General features: G+C 41.0%; 1 protein-coding gene across 19 annotated transcripts in view; it reads right to left on the bottom strand.

Annotated features, from left to right (window-relative positions):
- Window positions 1-27244, bottom strand: part of NRXN3 (neurexin 3) — a 338395-nt gene that overhangs the window by 14415 nt on the left and 296736 nt on the right. For 11 of the 19 annotated variants that reach the window (XR_012717248.1, XM_075282340.1, XM_075282345.1 and 8 more), the window contains 5 exons: window positions 25978-26149; window positions 18656-18733; window positions 16808-16888; window positions 15217-15524; window positions 4438-4528 (listed from right to left, as the gene is read on the bottom strand). Coding sequence is in view for 18 of the 19 variants with exons in the window: in XM_075282340.1 (XP_075138441.1) it covers window positions 4438-4528; window positions 15217-15524; window positions 16808-16888; window positions 18656-18733; window positions 25978-26149 (730 nt within the window). In the remaining variant the exon portion in view is untranslated. The remainder of the gene's footprint in view (window positions 1-4437; window positions 4529-15216; window positions 15525-16807; window positions 16889-18655; window positions 18734-25977; window positions 26150-27244) is intronic. The other 8 variants (XM_075282355.1, XM_075282356.1, XM_075282339.1 and 5 more) reach the window with 2 other exon arrangements.

Raw genomic sequence — 27244 nt, 5'->3', positions numbered from 1 at the left:
TATATATATATATATATATATATATATATATATATATATATATATATATATATTTGTTTTCTAAATATTGTCTTAGGGAATGATTAGTAGAGTGTCCGGCAATGTGACATAATTTAACTGGGCAGGACAAATTTTATACCAAGGTCTACATTCAACTGTCCCTATAGAATGGCTGTGAAAACAAAACCAATCGTCCCCCCACCCCCCAGATCCTCCCTGCTACCCTCCTGATGTATCGGATTCAACCCACCCTTCCGCTCCTTAATCCTAACCGTCATTCTAACCTTCTTTTGTATATCACCCTTGTTGTTATTGTGTTACTTGTTTTTGGCACTTTTAAAAAAAAAGAAAAAACTTCAATAAAAAATCTTAATGATAAAACAAAAACAATATATCAAGGTGCCTTGGAAAGTCTTCTTTTCATCAGACACTTTATAAGAATTAATAAAGACCCCTCACAAATCACTCCAGGAAATTTTTCATTCCAAAACAAGGAACACGGTCCATTTCTGTGGTTCTGCAGATGGAATTACTTACTGCTGACATAGCACATTGTGTACTCATCCTTTTAAATGGCTGTCACGTTGGCCACACACAATAGATTTACAGCCATAATGCGATCCTTTCATCACCTTTAAGAACTAAACTTTCCAAACCATGAGTCTGTGCAACTTGGTCAAAAGCGGCTGGTCATGCCAAATGTGACTAACCACAGAATCATTTGCAGGATATTTATATTAGGTTTTTTGGTAAAAATGGCCAAAATCGGCCATTTTGGCTGACATAAGTTTAACAAGCATGGCCATCATTGCTGTAAGTCTCTTTCTTATAGCTCTTCAGCTAGCTAAAATGACAATGGTGACATTAGACTGAACTCCTAAAATAGCCCAATAGGTATCCGTAACAGCTCCTTTACAGAGCTCCACATGCAACACTAGTCTCCGCTATAGCATGTCTGCTCCCTTTGTGGAATCTTCTAGCATGGGGGTGAGGATGGGAAAAGACGGCTGCATGGATCATCTGAGTAGTGAAAGTAAGTATAGACTTTAAATCACAATTAAGCAGCTTTACACCAAATCTAAAGCAGCTTACCTCAAGGAATAAGACATAGTAACATATAAGACAATCAGAGACACAAGCCGCATGCAGAACATCTCACAACAAAGGATGCAGTGGTCAGAACCCCTGCGGTCCCTGCAGCACATCGCATCCCCTGTGCTACAGGTCCCACAGAAAGTTAATGAATGGCAATCCAAATAGTTGATGGATCACTAGCCACCGACAAAAAAAAGAAGCATTCAAAGTGGCAATAAAATTCCCTGTCGTGCCATCCGAGTAAGGGGCAAACGTTATAATGACCAGAAATCTAAAGTCGGTGGTTGCTTCATTTCAGTGCAGTCTCATAACTGAGCTCAAAGAAACTAAAAGTAGTATGTAACATTCATTTAATACACCAGCATTTCCAGTAAAGATGTCGACTGGTACAAACGTTTTTTGTGCTGCCACATTTTAGGTTGGGGGGTGGCTGGCTGCACAGTAAGGGAAATCACACAATCTCTCTTGACTGCCATCATCCTTTCAAAAGGTTCAGCAGATGACCCTTGTTACATATGACATACTGTTTAGTGGATATATACGGTACATATTCACTCTATACAGACGTTGTATATCCTAGTGCATTTCCGGGTTTGTGAAATCCATGTTCGATTTGTGCATTATGTATGCGACATCCATTTTTTGCATTCGTCTTTCTTATTTCTCAGCATCTCCTGACAACATGTGAAAAATGGATGAAACACGGATAGTACACAGCTGACGTCGATATTCTGTCCATTTTTTTCACAGACCCATAGACTTGAATAGCTACGACAAGATTTTTTTTTCTTAGTGTCTTGGTTTGTGAAAAAAAACAAATGTGTGCATGGCTCCATTCATTATATTGGGTCCATGTGTTGTATCTTTTTTTGGACAGACAAATTATATTGGGAAAGGACCCTAACAGACACTGCTGCGGACCATTCTAAGCACTTCAATGCATACAGTAGTATCACGTTATATTACCTAAACCGGGATCGAGTGGCCAGAAAAGCCTCCAATAATCTGACATGTCTATTTTTTAGGGCTAAGAGGTTTGAGTTTTACAAATTATTATATGCCCTATGAAAAGAAAGATGACAAACAGCAGCTTGTCCTTTTCTTTCTATCTGTTTTTTTAATTGATATTAGGCAGCCTTGCAGGGGTTTAGAACTATCCAAACGAAGGAATCCGCCATAGGGATATACAGTTCAAGCTACGGGCATTTTTGTCTTCACAGGTTATAGTCTAGATTTCCATGATGGCACTGACAGAATTTTGTTGCCTTCATTGAAATTCAATATAATGGTTAATAGTAATAAGAAAAAGTAAAATAAAGGGTATAAACAAGCAGAAATGACCCGGTAACAAGACACTTTGTGACATCCACATACACAAAAGCTATGAAAGGACATCAAGTCACCAACATCAAGTCATGCACTACAATATGAGTTGGAATTCAGTCAATATATACAATATTGTATATATTTCATCCATACAGGTAAATAGTTACCTATATACAGTGACAAGAAACGTTATACTTTGTGGTAGTGGCAAGGATTTATTGGCAGAATAGTTAAACACCGATTCAGCCTGCCATTCACAGCATGCTCTGTAGACCTGAGAAAATCGGCTTCAAGGATATTAACCTGCTCATTTCTGCTTAGGTCAAAATGTTGCAGGCCACTCTGTGGGATTTAAGGTCTGCGGCTGTCTAGTCTCTGGGGAGTTTTATTAGCAACAATGATTTAATGTGTCAATCCTTGTATATATGGTTTATTAGGTTATAGCGTTAAACTCCCAAGAAAATATGACAGAGCAAAATATATAGGCACAGTATTATTGGCAGGGCTATAGGACTTTCCTCAGTGTAGGAACCGGTGTTCATCACATTATATGTTCTGGAATGATGGATGTACTAATCGCAGGCTTGGGAGAACGCACATCTTTTACAGTACAAGCATTTACAGTGATTGGAAATTTATGGCCTTATCCCAAGCTTTAAAGAGACACTAAAACTGAAAAAAAAACTTCTGCTACTCCCCTACATAGTCCTGCAGAACCAGAACCTCCAGACAGAACCAGGTCCATTTTCTAATCATCTCCTCTATTTCATTTTAGAACGAAGATATGTTTACATATTGTGGATCAGATGCAGATTCCAGTGTCCAATCCAGTGATATTTTACCTCCAATGTAGGTGAATGGGGTATTGCAACCTTATTTACATGCTCCAGAAAATAATCTGCAAGGATTGCTGTATGCTACTTATTCCGGTAGAGTAGCTCCACTGAATAGGGCTAATCCATGTGCAGATCCATGACACATCAGAGTGCACATCTGGCAAATATCTGAGTGTCAGCTTCTAATCTCTGCTATGGGTTTTATAGTACGTGTTGAATTTGCCATTTCCGACACGTGTAAACACTCCCTAACATCAGTTGTGTAGAGGTCCTTTCTTTTATATTTTGTTTTTGGGGTTAGGGTGTAAAGATCATTTAGTTTTTACTTTAAACATTTAGTGTCCCTTTAATGCATGGTCTCAGTGTTCTTTGTGGAGAAGTATTCCGAAATACGTGTCTAGTGGTCAGGTCACCCTAGTGCATGCTGCCCTATGACAAGGTTTCTGGGTAGTTATAACAATGAACCCCAGTTCTTGACTTGATCACACATGGATGCTTCCTCTAGTTTCTGAAAGTCCCACAGGAAAGGAATAGAAAAGGCTGCTGTTAGCGGCAAGCTTGTTGTACAGTCACGGGTGTAGAGATACTTGGGCCGGGGACATCTGAAGCAGAGCGGCTGGCAACACTTAATGAGCAGCAAGGGAAGAGCAGCACAAAGCTTCCTATTAAACACTACCGCGAGCTGTGTATTAAAGAAACTCAACATTTGTTTAGTGGATTTTTTTTTTAGTAAGAAGAAAAAAATTTTATAAAACCCTCCCTATACACATGATCCAGCATTTCTGTTCTTGGACTTTATTCTAGCTCCAGAGAAGATGGATGGTGTCTGCTTTGTGTCCATATAGAGTTCTTCGGCAGAATATTTCATAGCACTCAGTGATATAAGTTAAGGAAAGACCTAAATCTACCTGGACCAATGGCTGTAAAGATCATAATAGTATCTAAGCCAGGCTGTAAATTATAAGCCTGATGCTACTTTTACCATCCCACAAAAAGGAGCCTTCTTCTGACTAAATCTCCTGCTCTCCCCTTCATAGGATGGTAAGGTTACAGAGAAACACTGATATATAGCTGCTTAAAATATCATGGGCTGCTGTAGAATACAGTGTGCACCTGGTCACATGCAAGAAAATACTGTAGTTTAGACTTACAAGAATTAGCAAGCAGAAAGTACACTGACCTGACGTACCTGTGCCAGGGTCACATTCTGCTGCATCCTCATCATCACTGCCAATAGAACATTCTGCTGACGACACAATGTCATCCGTAGGCTGTGGACAAATAAAAAGAAACAAAACAGCAATATTAACTACATAAACAGGTGTTAGCCATTATATCCAACCCATGGTCTATGGAAATTACAAAGACAGAACATAAGCATAGTCTCTGCAGTAGAAATGACTATTATCAGCGGGAAATGGAAAGGCTTCTGGTAGAAACATGAGAGTAGTCACCAGGCATTGATGGCATCGGCAGTAAGGAAATGGATCAGATCCTCACTGCAGGACCTTCCATTAGTTTTTCTTTGGAAAAAGTGAACAACATGAAGATCTTGTGGTTTATCCTTTGAGAGGCAAAATCACACTTAAGGTGGGGTAAAGTGCAATACCAAAACCTTCTACCCTATACGCTTTGGTAGTGTTCATCTCTCCTCCCCATCCTTGATTTTATCATGGTTAGTGATCACCAGTACACACAACCATCATAACGTTTTCTTCCTTTGTATCATCTCACAATTCATTTTGTTGGTAGCAAATCTGCCCCAGCATGCCCCTTTGCACCACTATTGCAAAGATATCAGAACATCTGGGGATGTATATGTACGTGAGATCCAGGCCCCTCCCATAACTTTCCTGACCTTACTACTACCCATGTCTAGCGCCATCTCCCCCGCTTCTGGTCTCAGCTAAGGGACAGCTGGTAATTCATTGCCAGCGCTGAGTCGGCACATGGAGTAGTAAAGAGCTCTTTTCCCACCTTCCTCCTGAGTACACCGTCTCTGCAGAGCTGAAATGAGCTTTTTCTTGTAGGACAAGCACAGTCACCCTGAAGGTAATCGCTTTACATAAATGTGCTTTAACAAGGGCTGCTGCAATTATGACTTTAGTCATTCCTTGTAATGTAAGAAGAAAAACATCTCTTTTAATATTCACATTATGGCATTAAATAGCTCCTCTGGCCTGGCTGTGATTAGTATGCATTCATTGCTAATTCCCCATAAGAATATCCCAGCAATGCCCACATCTAGCAGGGCTGCATTATAACCAAGCACATAGGCAGCCGCACGCTGTGTTAATCAGTCGCCTGCTGCAATAAACCAGTCACATATAGAGTTAATCAGTCATTCCCTGTATCAACCAGCCACGCAAACATTTAACAGGCTGTATTCAGCAACATCCAGCAATTCAGCCCCATTCTACTAATCCCACCCTTCACAGTCTGACTGCTTATTAGTTATATAGCATCATTTTACTACAGACAGTTAAAGTGACCAGGCCACCGCCCAGATTTAGCCTTGCGGGCATAAAAAAAATGTCAACCTGAAGTCTATTCACTAAGATCTACTCAGAGAATATAACTCTGCAAGAGGTATTTTGGAAAACGCAGCATGCTATTGTTAGCTGCAGAGTCGCAATAGGCGAAGGAAAAAAGCAGCAAAAACTAGACTTTCCCTGTAGAGTTTAGCTACATAGGGCCTTAGCATAACAGGAGTAAACAAAATCACCATATGCCTCTTAAGAAATACTCTGTGCTGCTGGGGACCCCGTTCCTTCTGCTGTGTAACTATGATCTCTAACTTCTTTTCATTTTATGCGGTGCATCACTGAAATAGTCAAAATAATCTAGTGAATATAAGATTCCTTAGCAACGTTTGCGAATTCTAGTCAATGCTATATAAATAATGGATAATAATAAATAGTGCATCACTACATGAAATAAATGATCTAGGTTTCCTGTAAGTTCTCATTTGTATGCATAGTCTTAGCTTGTGATGGATGTATAAATCAGTGCAGGAAGTGAATTAAGAACCTTTACCATACAAATCGTCCGGCCATGGCGATCTTGTGTAATAAGCGATAGATTCTGTAATATCACATCTGGTGCATATAGCCATATCCACAGCTCATCTCCAACCGTAGACCCTGCCAATCTCACACCGCCCGTAAACAAGAGCAGAAAGCAGAGAAATGTAATTGCCTCGTCTATCAGCTCTCACTATCATAATTACAAAACTTCAACATAGGAAGCAGCGACCAGTCCAGGCTCCAGCTACACTAACTCCCATGTATCACCACACTGCAGTATAGGGTCATGCAGTGCCGAACCTGGGCTCCACACAGTATAGCTAGAAATATACAGAAACTTGTGGTCAATATTGGATACCATGTGTTGTGAAGACTTTATACAAGTCAAAGCTCAAGTCAAAGCACAGCAGATACCTGAATCCGTTTTTGTTTTTGTTTTTTTATTTTAATGTAGATTGTGAGCCCCACATAGGGATCGCAATCTACTTTTTTTTTCCTATTGGTATGTCTTTGTAGAATGGGAGGAAATCTAACACAGGGAGAACATGCAAACGCCTTGCAAATGTTGTTCCTGGCGGGATTTGAACTCAGGACTCCAGCGCTGCAAGGCTGCAGTGCTATCCACTGAGCCACCGTGTTGCCCCACCTGAATCCAATTTTTCAAGACTGATTAGTCAATGGATGTCCATTCAAAAAAACTGACCGTGTCAGTTTGTGTCCATTTTTGACCAATCTGGTTTTTTTTCATTCCCCCTTCATTCTGAGCATGCATAGAGGGAAAAACTGATTGCAAAATGGATACAAACTGAATGCTACCTGTTTGTAATCGGTTTTCCATATACCTCAATATTAGAAAATAAATACATTTTTAAAAAAATTGGATTGCTTGTTGTCCATCTGGAATCTTTATTTTTAGTACAGAGACAAAATCCTGCAAGTTCTACTTTTCTCTGCAGAAAAAAAATAAATAAGTGGAAACCAGACGGAAATGGCACAAACTGATACATGCAGATCACTTTTAAAGCCCATTGAAATCAAGAGGTTTTAATCCGCACAGTTCAAAATCTGTTTTTGAAGATGTCAAATACTGATTTCGAACGGATTTACCAAGCGCAGTTGTGAACCAGGCCTTACTGATCTCCGATCTGCTCCTACACTTCCCAGGTCCCCTGCCAGCTTCTGCTGACACGGATATGTAAACACTAAGTCAGTGACTGGCTGTAGTAGGTTACTTTACCACCAGTGACTGACTGACACATTTCACTGTTGAAAGGGATCAGAAAATATAGAAAATGACAGGGGACCTAGGAAGCGCCAGAACTTGAGTGTTGGGAATAGTTTTAGTATTACCGTATTTTTCGGACTATAAGACGCACTTTTTTCCCCCCAAATTTCGGAGGAAAATGAGGGTGCGTCTTATAGTCTGAATGTGGGTTTGCAGCATGGCCGCGCTACTGCCACCGCTGGTTTTCTTCAGCGGCAGTAGCGCGGCAATCCGCAGGCCCCGGCAGCTAAGACAGTCCCCGGCATCTGCTGTAATAGACCGGCGGATGCCGGGGAGTGTCTTAGCTGCCGGGGCCTGCAGATTGCCGCGCTACTGCCACCGCTGGTTTTCTTCAGCGGCAGTAGCGCGGCAATCCGCAGGCCCCGGCAGCTAAGACAGTCCCCGGCATCTGCTGTAATAGACCGGCGGATGCCGGGGACTGTCTTAGCTGCCGGGGCCTGCGGATTGCCGCGCTACTGCCGCTGAAGAAAACCAGCGGTGGCAGTAGCACGGCCATGCTGCAAACCCACTGCTCCTCCGCAGGTCCCGACAGTTAGTTAGCGCCCCCCCCCATTATACATTAGGTATCCCTGTGTCTGAAAATGCCCGGTCTACACCTGGCCCCGCAAAAAAAACGCCCTATACATCCCCGTACAGCTGCAGGGTCACCTGTCAATGTGGCCTTGCAGCTGTTCCAAAACTACAACTCCCATTTATTAAATATTTTACCATTTTTTGCCTGAAAATTTTTTTTCCCTATTTTTCTCCTCTAAAACCTGGGTGCGTCTTATAGTCCGAAAAATACGGTATTTCTTTTAGTCAGCGACATCAATACCCCCTGAAGAAGTTGGAAAGGGTCCTGATTTGTACAGTACCTGGGACAGCTCCCTCAATCCGTGATACTGTTTGACGTCAAGTTCTATTTATGTCCATGTTTGTCCACGTTTTGGAATTAAAAATTATGACTGTGCCTGCGTCCACTCATATGTGAGAACTAGAAAGTGAAATTTACTCTTAATGGTTTCATCAGCTCTCTGCCCTACATGCAAGGCCAGGGCCAAATGTTTATCCGCACTAGAGCAGTGCACAATAAAGCCGTCCCTGCCCCCGCCCTCTATGGAGTTTTATTCAATGCTGACAGTTATTGCTGGCAATGTGATGTACGAGCTGCAATAGACCCAGATAATACTTATCCTGAGGATGGAGCTTCTCAGACCTATGTCACAGCGGCACATAAAACAGCAGCCTGATGTTAACCCTTCTCATCATATTGGACTCTGCAGGAACTTCAGCCACATATAAAAAGCTGTATTTATGAAAACAGGAAGGACAAAACTTTACAGCTGATGGTAAAGACAAGAACTAGAAGCTTTTATTTACTTGGATCAATTATTAGACTGGCACAGGAAGCAGCGAGGATGAAAGACCTAGAAAGGATCATTATACTTCTGGAAGAACATAGCACAACTGCCCAGGCCTCAGGGTTTACTTATATGGAAGAGTTACTTAAAAACATTCCAATAAGAAGGTTATGTGATTAAAAAAATATATTAATAATAATTAATAATAATAAAATAATAAAATCAAACTGGAGAAGTGGTTTCACCTTCATAACTGCATCAAACCTTGATGTAAAACTGCAGGTGTGAATACACACATATGGAATTGTTTACAACAAAAATAAAAGTTTCTAACATGACACTGATGACCCAAATAGGAGAGTTCCTGTACCACAGAGCACATAATAGTATGAGTCTCTGTGTTCATTGATAACCCCATGACTACACAGGGTCTTATGCTTGCGTATCCTGCATTGTGCCCTATTACTAGCAGTTAAGAAGAGTTGTAACTCTCATATTAAATACTAAACCTTAAAAAGACAACCATGAAACAAATCTAAAGATTAAAATGGTCTATTATACTATTTAGCCAGCATCACATCGGTGCAGAGTTATGTATCTTGCAGTGAGTTAGAGTTAAGTAGCTAGGATAGCAGGGGAATTAGATCCTTTATGAGGGACTCATAATGTGTCCTGGGCACTGGCAGAAGGAGCCATCCCTCATTTTAATGCTCAGTGCGAGCAGTCGGGAACTTATCAGCAGCCCTCCTGAAAGTGAGAGATAAATCTGCACCTCCCAGGTCTGGCAAAGTCATTGTGGCAGGCAGTGATTTGTGTTCTGCCAGTGCTGACTTATGTCTTCTTTAATGCACTCTCTCACCATTCACTCCTTCGTTAAGTTTTATCCTCCTCGCTTTTTTATAGAGAATACACAAAGGAGTCCTGATTAGCTATAACTCTCAGAGTGGAGGCAAGAGCACTCAGTAATGGCTGCACAGTACAGCCAATACAGTCTTATGGGATACACAAGTTATTGTCTGGAACACTAACCTAAGCTTCAGTTATGTCGAAGAACCCCAGAGATATGCCATTAAACCTGCACTATTATCAATACTCCCTATATGATGACTGCCATTGATAAATGGTACTCTGGTATGTTGAGTATCTGTGCATGGGTTTCCGTTCAGGGACTCCGCTTGGGGGACCCCCCTAACAGAAACCTAATCCACATTAAAAAAAGTGGTTACTTTAGGAAACCGGTAGATCCATAAACTATAATGGGGTCCGTGTGGTCTTCGTAAGAAAAATAGAGAGAAAAGTGCTGCTTGCAACATTTTTTTATGCGGAGAGGGAAACTGAATAGCCCAAACGCAGATCTGAACTGGGCCTAACCATCAAAACTAAATGCATCATTTTGTGACAAATCCAACCATTATTCAGCATTTTTCACTTATCAGGAGAGCAGAAGTATCCAAGGAAATGCTATAACTGCAGCAGTAACCTGACGCGATCAATACTTGTTCAACGAAACCAAATCATATTACTAGTATTGATGTGATGATTGCTGTTTACGCTCAGTTAATGACTATATCTATAGCCACTTCTAGACACCGAATGTCTATACACAATGAATGCTGTCTGCCAGGAGACATTTGGTACATACTATATCCATTACACAGCAATCTATATGGACACTATCAGCGGTCAGGATTATTTACAGGCTGCTGCTTGCACTGCAGCCGCTCCTCATTACCATAAAAATATCAAACTTCCTACATGGTGCACACAATGATCCCCACAGAGCATTCGTTTTCTTCACACTTCCCTTCAGCTGTCCTCCAGGACCACAATGGGAGATCCTTCCTATAATAACACTAATCCACGGCACCTCAACCTCTTCCCGCACAGCTCAGCAGCATCCATCACTGGTGAGCAAGCTGGAGACCAGGAGGGGATGCTGTGTACTAAACACTGGATAAGAACGAAGAACTGATAACTTGTCATTCCCTGTATTTATGTAGCGGAGATCTAAAAGAATGGTACTCTGCAGATTATAACCACTGTCGTAGCAATGAAGGTCACCTCTGCAGAAGCCCTGATTCCTTTAAGCAGCCAGGACACAACACGCAATCCCCTGTACTTAGCAGCAGCACAAAAGAGAGGTGCAGTCCAGATACCAACACAAAGCACATAGATGGCGTGTAAAATGCAGAAGATTCTAATATTAGTACAATCTAAAGCTGGAACTGTCATGTGCATTTAAGAAAATTACATTACATTACTACAGAAAAGAGAAAGGTCACTAAATGTTCTCTATGCCATTTCATGAAAACTCCCACAGGTAAATCTCTCCAATTTATGGAAAAATAAAGAAGTCCGAAGAAGTCAGTGGTCCCTTAATGGAACGATAGCAATCCATCAACCAATTTCTCAATCCCCATATAGTCACATGTTTGGCTTAGCAGTTTCTAATGCAAAACCAGGGATGTATCCTGAAGACAAAATGAGCATGAAGGAAAGACTTTGCTTGACCTAATTCCCCTTTCCCATCAATACTGCACCTAACTTTGCAGTGAGGTCCCAAAATCCTAGTCTGATTTGGAATCAAACAGAACATTTTACCCCTTCCTTTCCATTGCTATGTGAATATCACAGACGCAGCAGAGGAAAGTTATCAAAACTAATGCAAAAAACATCTGGAATAATTCTTTTCAAGCATATATCACTAAGCAATAGTGAAGCTCAACAATCTTAAGCTGTAGTTTCTTCAGCAGGAGAAAATCGCTCCTTATAAGCAAAAATTTTAGATTTTAGTATGAAGAAAAAGGAGCGGAAAGAGGTGTCATTATCATTACCTGTCCCATCATCTGAAGAGGCTACGTGATGGGCGACCTACAGGAGCAAAGCCCTATTTCCACTTTCAGCTGATGGCACTGGTAATATTCTCAGGTGCAGCAGAATTGACATCTTCCCACTACCCACGCTTTAGAACTTACATTCTCAACATTATCGCTCATCCCAATGGTGAGGATAGGACCCACCAATTCATGAACACACAGCATTATAACAGGCGTCCACTGTACAACATGAATAAACCCCCAACGGACAGCTACAGAGTCCTGACAAGGGGGCTGAAATGCATGTATCGCCTAGACCCGCGCCTCATCTAGTATACATCAGTGGTTTATACAATTAAACATGCCCACCTTCTGAAATCTCATAGACAAGACAACAGATCGGAAGGGAATAATTACTCAGTGACCCTCAAACCTGCTTAAAATGTTATCTTCACATAAATGGCTAAAGCTGAGAAGCAATTTAATGCGCTCTTGACCTGTGTAAGGGGGGCGCTGCAGAGCTGCTTATTATTCTCATGTTTATAGATGTTTCCTGAGACAAGCCTTGTAATTAAGATGTTATTTCTGAAAAGAGATTTTCATGTTCAGACCCAGTCGCTCGTGCTTAGCGTCACCTTGTAAAGCTGGATTTGGTCTAGTGTGTTCAGATATGATGAGACATGCACTTAATACCGCAGTGTGTTGGGGAGAACACAGGGTTGGAAAAAATAAATAAATAAAAATCAATGCAACTCTGTTCAGGTAAAAACATTACGGACACATGTACAGAAAAAACAAAACAAAACACTATGTTAGTCATTCGGAATATATTAAGTATCCAACAAATATCTGCATTTCAGATCCAAACTCAGGAATCAATGGAACCCCTCACATCTGGCCTATCAAAACTGGACTGGTAAGACCCGCTCAAAATGCAGCTTTCATATTTCTACAGCAGTCCTAAAAACCTGAGCACCGAATGGTTGCTATAAATACAGTTAATAACCAGTGAGCTCTGAGCCGGTATGGTGAAATATGAATGTATGTAGATAAAATACAATCTGTCTCATGTGTCTGTATTCTGTGCAGTGTATATATATACATATATATATATATATATATATATATATATATATATATATATATATATATATACACACACACACACACACACACACATATGTGTGTGCGTATATCACCAGGGAAAAAGAGGCTGTTGTATCCAACCTGTGGGCTTGATTCGCACATGAATACCCAGTGCAGGTTTCATGCATTCTTATAATACGACTATTTGGTCCATGGCCTACTTGGCTTTGATTTTCACGCAAGAAAATAACTGAACTAAAAGTAAAGTCACAAAATCTATCAGGAGCAGATAACCTTCTTGTAGACGGTTTCAAGAACGCAACAGGAATTTGCAGCACAAAAGCAAAGAACGGTAATAAAGATATATTCAGACGACTGTATAGTGTACTGGAGCATGACATCAGTTGTATGCCCAGGTCACATAATAAAGTGCCCGGTGTGTATATGCCAGGCCTTGCTCTCGCCTGGCACTCCTCCACAACCCTGATGTCTGCTATTCTCGGCTGTGCAGTGAGAAGTCAGAAATTACAGCTTTAATATCACAGAAGATAAGGCTGTTTGTTGCCTGAGGACACGGGACATGACTATTAGAAGTGCACTAGAATCAGTCTTAAAATGCTTTATTAAATCAATGGACTCAGAATGAGAACGCACAGACTACAAAATACTGCACAGCCAGGAGCCCAGTCCCATTTATTCACACAATGAACGCCAAAGAAAACAGAAGGTAATCTCATACAGCCTTCTAGCGGAGGGAGCTGAGTGGCAACAAATGGTGGTACAACAATGAGACGAGGCATCATGGTGACCATGAAACATTTGAGGTGACATTGTCAAATCTGAGATTCCAATTGGAATTTCTTTAATTCATTACTTAATATCACAAATAATTAATTATAGATTACAATATTTCAAGCTCTTTGTATAGATTACAGTTTAATCCATTCAGCCACTTTATACCATAGGTTTATTCTATGCTTCGACATAAGCATTCTTAGGGGATTTTAGTGACAGGCAGAAGGTAGAGTAGTCACATACAGTGTACATTACCAGCCTTCACCGACTGCATCAATAACCATAAGGCAGAGTCTCTCCTGGCAGAGATGTGTTTTATTTAATCTTGCGGAGCGAGCCGCGACCACTATAAGTCAATTCTGGTCTCTCATATTTAGGTTTATTGAATGCAGAGAGGGACTGGTGGAGCGTGTTCAGCTAGAGCGCAGGGTATAAATCTGACTTTTAATTGAATAAGAGTAATTATAGTGGAGATGGCATATAGAGCAACTGCAGACAGCATGCAAGGTGCTGTCAATACAAGTAAGCGCTAGATCTGTACCATGTAATGTGTAACAGAGAAGTACACTCCACAGATTAAACATCTTTCCACATCAATATACTCTGAGGGCTCGACAATAACCCTCTACAGCACAAAAACATCCAATGGCCACTCAAATATCCCACCACAACACATTTCTCAACAGGGGGCCAACTATGGCACAGTACTCTCTAGCACCTGACAAATACACCTCCACTGCACAGTGATCTGGAGTTACAGGCAAATCTCCCATCTTAGCTCTTCAAAGAACCAATAAAATCCCCTCCACACCACAATGCTAAGCAGGAACCAGCAAATATTCTTTCATTCTGTAATAGCCTCTCAAATATTCCTAAAAGGCACCATGCTCTTGAATCCCCAGCTTAACAGTGCTCTGCAGCAAAGTGATTTATAGAAACCCACTGCCTCAAAACAAAATCTCTACAATGATGTCAGCTCTAGCACATTACACATCTCCTGAGGCCGCATCTCCAAGCTAAATTCAGCTGGCATCACAATTATATCTGTGAAGCTAGGTGTTATCTTCAAAACCGCATAGTTATTGACCACCACACGTGGCCGAGGCTTCAGCCACACGTGGTTAAAGCAGCATGGTTCCCTAACTTAATAATGCATAACTAAAGGAGACTCAGTTGCTGTGCACAGTAATAAATCTCAAAATAAACGTTCACTCCATGGGTCTCCTAAGACAAAACTTGGGAGTTATATATAGATAGACATTGAACCAGATAGTAGGACCGAGACTACCACGGAACCACCACAAAGTCCAGAGCATCAGATTCTGCAGTCACTATAAAGAGGTGCAGATCTAAGGATGTTCAATGTGTTAAGTTTTTTTTTCACTCCCACCTTGTGTAGTTTCTTATCAGATATGTACAAGCTGTCTTTTTGGCAAACAAATTTTACAGTTTGTGTGTGAACATTTTGATAATACTGAATAGTCATATTTGCTACTACCTTGCTTCAGTAAATACTACAAAATGAGAGAAAAATAATACAATTATACATTAAATAAATACATAGTTTTAACAGTTTTGTCCGTGACCAGCACTTTGAGATGAGTAACATACCATAGATCCTGGAGAAGACCGATTTTTTCTTGTAGTAGTAGTAGCCAAGGTTGTGGTGGTCTCCATAATGGTCGTAGACAATTCAGGAGGCATGGAAGTGGTAGGTGTTGTCCCAAGGATTGACGGGACCTCTCCCACTAGTCGCACACTTCCACTGATGTTGATATGAGAGTTGTGTTCAGCAGCCATATTGAGAACCTTTAGGCCATTATAGTAGATTCCAGAAAGCTGCCCTTGGAATGGCCTCCCCCTGTCCTTTCCACCAATAGCTATCTGTGCTTGGGTATTGAAGATAGTCAAGGGTCGCCCTATAGAGACACAGTAAAGGAATTGTCTCAAAACAATGTCATCATCCACTACATATAAAATCTTGGTCATTCTGGTCTGAATACCTAAAGCACTGGGTCTGGTGAGAATATTTTTTATCATCTTCTTGTATGTTGAATAAAAGTGAAAAGTATTAACAAGCAATGACAACCAATTGCCTAAAGCACTAAAAAACCTTGTATATCCAGGATCTAGCCATATATTACCAATAAACATGTTACAATTCCTCAGGAGTTTTCTAGGTCTACTCAAAAAGTCGGTGTGTTCACGCAGTTTTCTGTGTGTTATTGGGATTAAAGGAATCCAAATCATGTTAAATAGAATTCAGATCCTCAACCTAAACATGGCAACTACACTTTGTATTGTAGCTACGACATAGATGAAGTATCACTACAGCCATCAGCGCTCATTATTCAAGGTATCATCATTCGGATACTTTACTGTGAGAATGGACATGTCTGCAGACAGTTGATTTTGGCCCTTTGGATTATTGACCCTCTTAATCATGTCACTAACATTAGTACACCTCCATTCAGTGAAGAGGCTAGAAGTCATTTACTCTGTCACAGTGTCTATAAACCTGATAAGAGTTAGGCCAAGATTCATTAACAGATCATGCATTACACAGACACCAATCAATATCTCCCATTGACCTCAGTGTTCCTGGCTCCTCCACAGACCGCAGGTTGTTTGTTATTTTTCGGCTTCCCCTTCCTATTGTTAAGTAATTTGCCAGTTTGGAATGAAATAGAGAAGGAAAGCTGCACAGCATAACATGAACGCAGAATCGAATAACAGCAAAAATAAAAACGCCAATATGAAGGAGAGTGACCAGATAGATCATTTCCCCTACCAAGTACACTTACGGTCTGACCGGCACAAGGTTTTCCTGCTGAGTGAAGAAGAATTTAGAGCCTCACCTCTTCTTGCTGGATTTGAAGAAAATACTAAAGAGGAAACCTCAGATTGAAGCAAAGCAGCTTCTTGCTGCAAAATCATGTGTAATGCACTGTCTGAACATACAGTCTGGCTTTTATTCACTGAACACAACATTTTACTTTGCAAATACAATTATCAATCAGTTGTTAACTGGTTTACACCTCAATCATAGACCGGCATCTACTGTGGTGAAGGACACAGAGTATCATAGCACAAAGTTCATCCTAACTTCAGATCAGTCTCCTAGAACTTACAATCATCACTGGAGTTTTTAAAGCAGCAACCGCCAACTTTTCACCCTGAGGACAGATAATGTTATTGGTACCTTTTGCAATGCCAGTTCCCACTCTCTTGAACTCAGGATTCAGAAGTCTCGTGCCATCTTCCATTCCTGAGATACTGAGCCCTGAAAAACAGGGACCCCGGTTTGGATAAAAAAAAAAAAAAGTCTGCAGGCAGTTTCCAGAGAAACCTCAGCAGTCAGTTAAAAATGAAAAAAAAAAAATATCAGCCATCCTCCTACCACGAGCAATGTTAGGAAAAATGCAAAAATGCAGGGGATCGGTCAGCAAATGTGGCTGAGATATGCAAATGCAGTGCAGATGGGATTGCTGCTTTAAACGAGGAACAGCGTCCTAAGTACCAGCTGTGGATTGGTAGAAAGGAATTCTCAACTCAGACTGCATTAAACCAATAGGAAAGGTTCCCATGGCTGAAGGCAGTGTTGGAGCCACAGATGGTGAGCCAGGTTCGATCACAGCATTTATCCCAGTCTCACAACTGGATTGTGGGACAGTCGATGAGATGGAAGAGACAACTCAGTGTCTTCTCTACAGTTACATATCAGGTTTAATCCCTTACAGACCAGGCCTAGAGACAATGCAAAGAAATGGCGGCTTCAGCGTACAAAACATGGTATGGCTCATATATGGCCTATTAAAATTCCTAACCAGAATTGCTCCAATGTGGGGGTTTTTCTGCCAAAAAATTCCACTAAATGGCCAAGCCTGAGCCTCTACATATTAATTGTGTGACATTAAAAGAAATTGGGCAGACTACCTTCAAAGGCCAGCCATTTCTACCTATAAGTGGGAGGAGGAGAGTGCCAAAACTCTTCGAATGGCGTTTGTGGGTGATATAACATTCAGGCAATGAGTTTCCTTGGAGTGGAGAGTAGGTTGGTGTGATATGAGACTGGATTAGAACCAGCTTTAACTTCACGTTGCTCAGGGTCACAATTTCCAGTGTTCTATTTTACATGGACTAAATGAAAGAACTAGCAGTAAACTGTGACTCTGAGAAGAACATAAAGTCAGAGCCAGGTCTCTCCTCTGCAAGCTCATGCAAACTGGAGTTGGAAAGACAGGAAAAGAAGGCGTCTTGAAGCTCTGAATTTCAGGACTCACTGCGGTTATAGGACATTTATAGCGATTGATCGTAAAGTTCCTTAACAGTTGCATCCTATAAAGGCATCTTATATCTGTGTTCTCAGCTGACCCTTATCCTTGCCCTGACTGCTCTGTTATCAGGATTCTAGACAAAATAAGCGGTGCTCATGTGGACCTACCCAGAGACAAACAGACATAAAGGACCTCAGTACAATAAGACACAATGTCTTAAATTACACAACGCCTCTTACAGCTGTCTTTTCAGAAAAATTCCCTTAGGTAACAGTAATGAAGGAAGCTGCTTTGTGTGAGCAGGTATATGAATGAAGGATCCAGTGTTAAACGATATCATGCATCAACCACCATAAAACAACAGCAGATCAATGAGTATGAATGTCAGGCAGAAACATGCACATGCCCAAGTGACAACCCCATCACCATCATCCAGGAATATCTTTTAAAGATGTAGCGCACTATAGAAGTTTGGTCTGCTACAGGCTCAGGGTTACCTTCTCTTGGATTTGTTTCTTTCTTGATTATACTAGATTAAGTTATATTGCTCTGCAGATAATAAAACTGTTCAGTAAATGTAAAGATATGTAATGTTAATTCATTAGTTTTCCTCTGGCTTACATATAGTGGATAATGCTAGAGAGGATACATATCAGTACGGTCCTCTCACAGTCCCACTAACGTGACTGAGCCTGCGGAGCAGAAAGTATAAAGCATTCTACAAGAGGCATGCAGTACTAGGGAACATGCAGGGTCAGACCCAGTTTAGTTACCTTTGTCTTGCTGGCCGTCGTCTGGGTTCCGGGGCAATTTATAGGACAGTTTCGGTTTTTGGTGTAGCTCGGTATTGCCTTAAGGTTTAAAAGACAGTGTTATTATGGGTTAGAGTCTGCTACATATGTGGGTCTACAAATCTGAAAAGCTTGGGCTTCAGAAATCAAATACTCCTCATGGTTGGCATATAATTATACTGAGTTGTATTAGGGCCTGGCATTTACTGTGATCTGTCTACTCAGCTCGTCTGGCTCTGGTTTCACCATGCTTATCCAGATGACATCACTACTGCGCAAGATATGCCATGTATAAATTTACTTGATGGTCTTTATATTTGCTGCAAACAAGGCTACAATATATTGACACAATACGTTTAATATCTTTAACATATATAATATGTTAAAACTTAATATAATGTTATAAATAGTTTGATGAACTGTTACAAAACGGTTTCACAGACCAGGGAGAGCCATAAAGGAAGCCACACAAAACTATCAAACTGGACATTCATTATTCACACTGCAAAAGTCTTGTTTCACAAACCAGTTACAGAGAAAACTTTAATACCTTTCTTACAGTCCCAGAGTAGGAGCATATAGTGTGCAGAACATAAAGCCAGGTAGCACACTGTAAGTACATTCACCATTATTCAACAAGCCAGTATTAATTTCCCTGACTAGAGCGAAGATCTCCAGGGAATCCCTCCGGTCACCTTTTCTAGACTAGAAAAAGACAAGGGTAATTTTTGCGAGTGACTTAAGGAGTAGGCGGAGGGAGCTGGACTGCCGGTTTCACTCCCATAGGAATTTCAAGAAACTGATGCTGTGACAGATGGATGCAACTCACTGTCAAAGTCACTTACAAGAAAAGCAGCTAAAAGCCCTGGGTTATTGTTGTAGGAGAAGGCTCAGTGTCACCCTGCAAAGTGGCTGCATCCTGATCTAATTGAATGAGCGCCCTGCTATTTACACAAGTTCATGCTGAGCTTGTGGATATAATGCGTAGAGACAGGTTAAGTGAGAACAAGGAGTTTACATGGGAAATTGCTCCGTACAACAAATGCACATCAGGATAATAACAGTCTGCAGGTCAGACCAATTATATACACATTTTATAATGGGCATCACCTTTGTAAGGCAGGAACTGCTGCTCCCAGTCCTCATAGCTTTCTCATTCTTGAACATAAAGACTACTCAGAGCCTCAGATGCACAAGGATATGCAAATAATGATTTATACTGATGTATTTGCTGCTTTCCCAGCATGACTGAGAGGCATACTTGGACCCCTCATATCTCGCTGCCGCTTTGATTCATTTACTGCCAATTATGGCAATTATCATGGATTTCATTGAGTTTTTAATATGCTGTGCCTGTAGGTCTTTCACCACTGCAGCACAGTGTGAATGAATGACTGAACACCCCAAGACAATGCACAGCTATGATCTATTCGCAGTTCTTAGATTTTATTTTTTTCATCTAAAAACTGAACGGGAACACAGAGGAAAAGAAAAGATAATCCAGTCTCTAGTGATCCAATTGACATCCAGAAAACTGCATACATACTAGAAAACCTTCACACGTAACATGAGCCTGGAGAAATTTTTGTCTCTTTAGAAAACAAGCAAGAGCTCTCTGCCAATCTTATAATCTTATGGTGGTAGCGGTGGGGCTGGGGCTACACCATAACTTTAGTGGCACTGCATTAAGGGGTTTTCTGAGAGTTAAATATTGATAACCTATCTTTAGGACAGATCATCAATATGAGATCAGTGGGAATGTGACAACTGAAATCCCCACAGATCAGCAGTTTGAAGAGGCCATAGTGTTCGGGAATGTGCAAAGGGGCTGTGCTTAGTTTTGCAACTTGAATCTAAACAGACCATGTTACATCACTGGCCTGTGAAGGAGAAGTGGCGCTCATCCAAGCACCATTGCAAGCAGCTGATTTGTGGAGATTATGGATGTCGGGTGCCTACTGATCAGGCATTGATGATCTATCTTGGAAAACCCTTTTAAAATCTCAACACATCAGGCTGCTTAGAATTTATGCAATTTGCTTACAACTTGTCACTCAACTGTATAAGTTGCAATATGGTCTATGATGGACAACTCATGTGCGACTTGTGACCAGAAACCAAAACTCCAGCATATTTGGATTTGTTGGCAACAGTCTTTTAGCAATGGCATTACGTCACATGATGCAATGCAACCACATTGATAATCAAAAGATGCAATTTTGCAAAGCGGCTTCTGATCTTCATGTTGTGACCAATGCCATTATGTAGCACTAGCCGTATTCTCTGGATTATTCGATCATTTATAGTCCTCATAAAGTATATACGCTTCCAAGAAGCTCTTACAGTTAAATGAGGATCTTTGATATAGGCAACTGTGTCTAGCTTGTCAGATCACAGACAGGAGAACAATAATTTGTGAAAGCAGAAAGAGATGTCAGCAAAAGGCAGGCTGTACCGGTGCAAACTTATTGCGTTAACCTAAATAAACAGTTTGCTATGTAATGATGTCATCTGGCTGCATCATACTCCAGAGATGATGGAATGTATTGCCGTGAGCTGTGCATTTAATAATTAATCATAGGGAATACCTAGAAGTCTGCAGATATGACCTCTATCAGCCAGTCGACGTAACTAGAAATCTAATAGACACTCCAAATCTCCCAATAAAGCAGCACGGTGGCTTAGCCCTGATCCCATCCATTACTATGGTTCTGGCATTGAATCTCTAAATTCTCCGGAGGCTTGCAATTGATTCATGTACAAGGATTCAGTGGTGTCCCAGCAATAGACTGCAATTTTAATGTTGTTACCTACATCAGATTCTTGAGCAGAAATAAATACAGGAAATCTAGGCTTCACTTAAATGAAAGTGCCTGTTCACATGGAGGAATTTAGAGTTGATTTTGAGTTGGATTCTTCCTCAAAATCAGCTCCAAAAATCAGTCAGAATCTGTCTCATATTGTTTTCAAGCACTCTGAAATAACAATGCATCCTGCGTACGCCTGCTGTATTTTACGAAGTTGATTCAACCAGGAAAACCGCAGCATGGTTGGTGGAAAGCAGAGGAGTGGGGTTTGCTTCCTTCTTTACCACCCTTAGGCCTCTGCACCTTCTAAATACCAATGCAGCACCCAGAAGCCACTCTTGACCTCCTATTCTGGTCCTGGGTCCTATAGAGTACTAGACAGGGGACTTGGGAGGAGAATAGCAAGTGAATATAAGATGTGTACAAGAGCAGATTCCAGGCATTACATCAGTCATTGGAAGGTAAAAGATACCATTTAACAGTGAAGGTGATGTGAAGAGTACATACCAAAAGTATGTGAGGGAGGGTTACTATCTGCGTGTGCATGGGGGAGAACTGTTACAGTAACACTGCCCTCAAAACATAAGAAATTAAGTAATAGTATTACTTAAGTGGGGGGAAATATTACAGTACCCGTGCCCCCTACAAGTAATTATCCCCTGCCACATAAGTAATACTATTTCTTAGTTACTTATGTGTGAGGGGTCTAATACGGGGGGGGGGCTTGGCACTGTAATAGTGCCACCCAGGTAATAGTACTCCCCTTCATGTGTGGGGTAGCTATTACCTATGTGGGGGGACCTACTACCTGGGGAGAACTATTCGTGTATGTGGAATTCAGCGCACTGCCAGTTTTGTCAGTATGTGTTGTGGTTGCAGAGATATCTGTGCTGTTAGTTTTGGCTACCGATACGCCTGCACTGTCAGAGGGGTGGGCCTCACATCTCAGCATCCATCACTGGATTGTGAGAATTGCCCCACCTGACAGTACAAGACTATAGTAGTGTACCATCAGCAAGGTGTTCCTTACCATCCAGCCATGATGTAGATCTGTAAGGCTGTCCCCTTTGACAGTGCAGGGACAGTGCACTGGTTATATCATGTGAACAGGACCAGTGCAGCCAATAAACACAGTATACAGCTGAGAGCAGTGAATGACTGCAGTAGTCCTGTTGATGTGACATCACTGCTGCAGCCACTCTATATACATACATAGTAGCAGAAGAGACGGCCAGCCCAGCATAGGAACAGAGAGGAGGATGCAGGTACTGTAAGTTAAAATACTTTTTCATTTTTACACATCCTTTGCTGCCTGCATACACTTTAAATCCCGGGCAAACCATTTAATATAAGGGGCACGTGGGAGCAGTAAGTATGCACCGGGGCATAAGGGACATAATATAAGTGAACATTATTGGGTGCTATCCACTGGGGAATTGGGCAGTATTAATTTTAGGTGACACGTGAGTATTAATTAAAGGGCTGTAAGCCGATGGCTGGTCAGGTAATGGAGGAGATACTGAAGCATCTTGTACAGTCCAATGTGCAGCAACAACAAACGATTCGGTATCTCCTCCATTACCTGACCAGCCATCGGCTTACAGGGCATTATTAATTTAGTTGTGCTCTTAATTATAAGGGCACAAGGTGTTTTATTAAATGAGGGGACACAGTGGGGCTTTATTATTTTAAGGGGGCATACAGAAAGTATTATAAATAAAGGGGCATACAAGTAGTATTGTTAATCTAAAGGTATACACAGGGGGTATTAATCATTTCCAGGGGATTTTTATATTATATATTTTATAGGTCGCAGAAGGATGGGTGTGCAGGTGAGGACAATGTGGGTCAGGTGCCTGGAAAAGTGAGGAGCCAAAGAGGTCTGTGCTGCAAACTTCACAGAGACAAATCACAGCTGATAGAAGTGGTCATGGTGGTCCAAATGGAAGAGAGAGGAAATGTGAAGGATTACAGTCAGAAACATCACCTATAAGCAATATTGGGGGGCCCACTCAAATATGTTTGCCCCACTTCCTGTGCTAAAACCCTAGCTTTGGTGGAAAGCCAAGGTAGAAAGTTCCATAGAGCCAGTTTTTGGAGAGTAATTTTTTTTTATTTTTTTTAATTCAAAAGTTTTTATTGAAATTTTTCAGTTTTTGGAGAGTAATATGAGCAGGAGAATGCGTCAAATTTGTCTCCAAATTCCTCCATGTGAACCTAGCCTAATATATCAGGAAACGATCTGGAATGTTAAAGAAGATCTGTCACCAAGTATAAAATATTAAATGCAATACATCATCGCTGCACTTCTCATCAATGTGAGGTTTTTCTTTTTAAAGTAATCCTATCATTGGATACCCTTTTTTTCTGACTAACCCGTAGGAATAGCCTTAAGAAAGGCTATTCTTCTCCTACCTTTAGATGTCTTCTTCGCGCTGCCGTTCATTAGATATCCCAGTTTTCTTCAGTATGCAAATGAGTTCTCTCACAGCACTAGGGGCATCCCCAATGCTGCGAGTGAAATCTCCAGCGACGCCTCCATCTACTTCTGAACACCCTCTTCCTGTGTCTTCTTCTGTCCCGAGTTTCAATTTTCTAGACATGCGCAGTCGAATCTGCCATCGGACCTCAGACAGAGCCGACTGCGCATGCCTAGATGATTGAAGCCCGGGACTGAAGAAGACACAGGGAGAGGGCGTTCCAGAAGAAGATGGAGGCGTCACTGAAGATTTCACTTGCAGCATTGGGGACCACCCCCAGTGCTGCTAGAGAACTCATTTGCATACCGAAGAAAACCCAGATTTCTACTGAACAGCGGCGCGGAGAAGACATCTAAAGGTAGGAGAAGAATAGCCTTTCTTAAGGCTATTCCAATGTGTTAGTTAGAAAAAAAAAGGTATCTATTGATAGGATTCCTTTAAAATTTGTTAAACTATTCAAAAACTAAAGCCCCTATCAACAGAATTAAATGGTACTATTGTACAACGTGCCTCAATTGAATTAGTAACCAAACGGACAGGAGAGTAGCCTATCCCAATAGGACGTTTTCCCCATTAAAAACAACTTTATTGAATATTAAGGTTAAAATTATCCCCTCAGAAAAAAACAAAATGACCCCAACACCAACAACCAAAACAAAAATATTAACGTGAGAAATCACTCCTCTAATATACAGAGGAAGAAAGCGATTTGTTAAGATGGGTAAGGTCAGATAACCCCTCAAAGATGACTATAGAAAAATATAGCCCGCTAAAACTGTGCCTCCCGGATTCATTAAAATCTTTATGGAGTGTCACAACGATGAAGGTTGCATCCACGGTCAATATGACAGATATAGCCCCAAATAGTGACCCGTTCCCAACTCTCTTTTGGTCAATAATCCACCAGGCTAATCTGTTGTCCAAACATAGGGATTTCTGCCCACTGTAAACCCTAAAATGCCACCTAATAAATTAGGTCAGAAAACCCCTCAAGCATGACTGAAGAAAAGGTTAGACCGCTAATACTGTGCCTCCCGGATTCATTTGAATCTTTATGGAGTGTCACAGCGATGATAGTTGCATCCGCAGTCAACATAATAGATATAGATCCGGGTAGCGATCCATTATTTCGTTTCCTTTAGTCAGTGATCCACCAGGCTAATCTGTTATCTAATCTGTAGTCTAAGCAGGGTTTCTGCCCACTATAAAACTTAAAAATGCCACCTAACGCGTTTCAATGCCCTATTAATGTCCCTCAGGGCATCTCATCAGAGGTAGATAGAGAATTAGTAGCACAGCTATCCCCCTGCCTGTTTTGCAGTCTAGCAGATTGTAAGGAGTGAATGGCGTTCTGGTCTCATATTCTAACCCCCAGCTCCCCGCCGGCATTAGTGTGCTATTGGGATAGGCTACTCTCCTGTTCGTTTGGTTACTAAAACTAAGGCCCCTGGAAGATTATATGTAAATTAGATCTGATTTTCTGAGACAATAAACGTTTCCACCCACTTGGAGAATCAGAGCTAGCTTACATATAACCCTCCAGGGGTTGTATTTTTTGAATAGGTGGATGGTTTTTAAAAAGAAAGACACCAAATTGTTCAGAGGAACAGCAAGAATCAACCTATGTTATTTAGTATTTTCTACTAGGTGACTTGGTCCACTTTAGCTATAGAGAGCTTACTGGTTCTTTAAATACAACTGCAAGGTACTTCTTAGATTGTGAATAAAGAGCAGTCCAATGTATCCCTGTAACTATCTTGCCATTTTCCACCCAAACTACTGAAAGATGACATACAATTCTAGCTCTACTTCAATGCAATCATTTTCTGTCATTTCAACAATGCACCCACCATGTTGTAAACAAGATTAAATCTCAACAGCACTGAAAATAGTTAGAAAAAGACATGTCAGATGTCTGACTATCCTTCTGGTTCTTTAACCTCGCCCTGTTTGGTATTCACAGGTTCCTCTCTTCCATTAGATTACTTTACAATATCTGTTTGCTTAGTGCGGGTACCTCCGGGGTAGTATTCATTGACAGGCCAATTGTCGACTTGCAGAGTGGCATTTCCTCCATTACGAGTGTACTTCACCACATGGTATTTGCCATCGTTCACAGGGGTACTGTCTTCACGTATGGAGATATCCATTAGACCAATGTTAAAGGTCACCCCAACCTTCCCCTGCTCCTGTAGATAGAAGATAAAGAAAATATCAGAAACATATCAGATGTATTCTCGACTAACTGTACATTGTATTTTATCAGTAACATCACAGTACAGGCAAAACCAACTTGTAATCTAGCTCACACTACAGCAAAATCCACTACTAACCTCACCTCTCCATGTGTCCATACAAACAGTGACTTCATGTGAACGGGACATTGTACATGCAGCTATATCTGCAGGCACAAGGAGCTGGACACATTGATATATTTTGTAAGAAAGTATTCTATCTAACCTTTTCTTGATTAATTTAAATCCTTGCTCTTTCAATGTTTAGGCGTCACATATGGGCGGTCCTAATCAGTGATTGACAGCTATTATTTATACAAGGGGGCTGTCAATCACTGATTAGGACCGCCCACTCCACGCCCAAGCATTGAAAATATAGGGATTTAAATAAACTAAATAGAATTGACGCTAAATCTTCTCTCACAAAACTGTATATCAATCTGCTCAGCTCATTTTGCTCTATACCATGCTGCTTGCACACAGGACTACATGTACAACATGACAGGCTCTCTTTTTGGATTCCCAGCTTCTTTTTTGCACAAACACGGTCTTCCCTTTTAAACCAAGTAGTTAAAGATTATGAGTCCCTAAGCTGAGGACCAACCTTACAGAGTAAAAACCCAAATACATTTCATTTCAATTGAGCATAAATGTTACGTTTTCATCCTCAGCTGCTGAGCCCGTTACTGCTGCTCAGGGACCGTTCTAGTAACACTTGCAGATAAGATTCAGTAGACATTTGGGATCTGGTGCACACAGACAGACAGCACCATGGATCACATGTATGCAAATGTGACCCATCTTTTGAGCCTTCCTATCAAAAACGTAGGATTTCAGGTTGTGTGCTGGAGCAGATATGGGAAATCAAACCTGTTCCTGATATCAGTCCCTAAATGGACAATATAAAACGTACAAACTTGCTTTGGAAATTCTCTTCTTTCATGTGATGCTATGGTTACAGTGCTATCTAAATTATTTCCAGCGATATCACTGGCTGAAAACATAGTCGGGATTAGGATATTTATATGCAGCTGTATAATATATGATAGA

The sequence above is a fragment of the Leptodactylus fuscus genome, chromosome 7 (genome assembly GCF_031893055.1).
Source record: "Leptodactylus fuscus isolate aLepFus1 chromosome 7, aLepFus1.hap2, whole genome shotgun sequence".
NCBI lineage: Eukaryota > Metazoa > Chordata > Amphibia > Anura > Leptodactylidae > Leptodactylus > Leptodactylus fuscus.
Note: the sequence above shows the minus strand (reverse complement) of the source record. Positions and strands in the feature narration are given on the sequence as shown.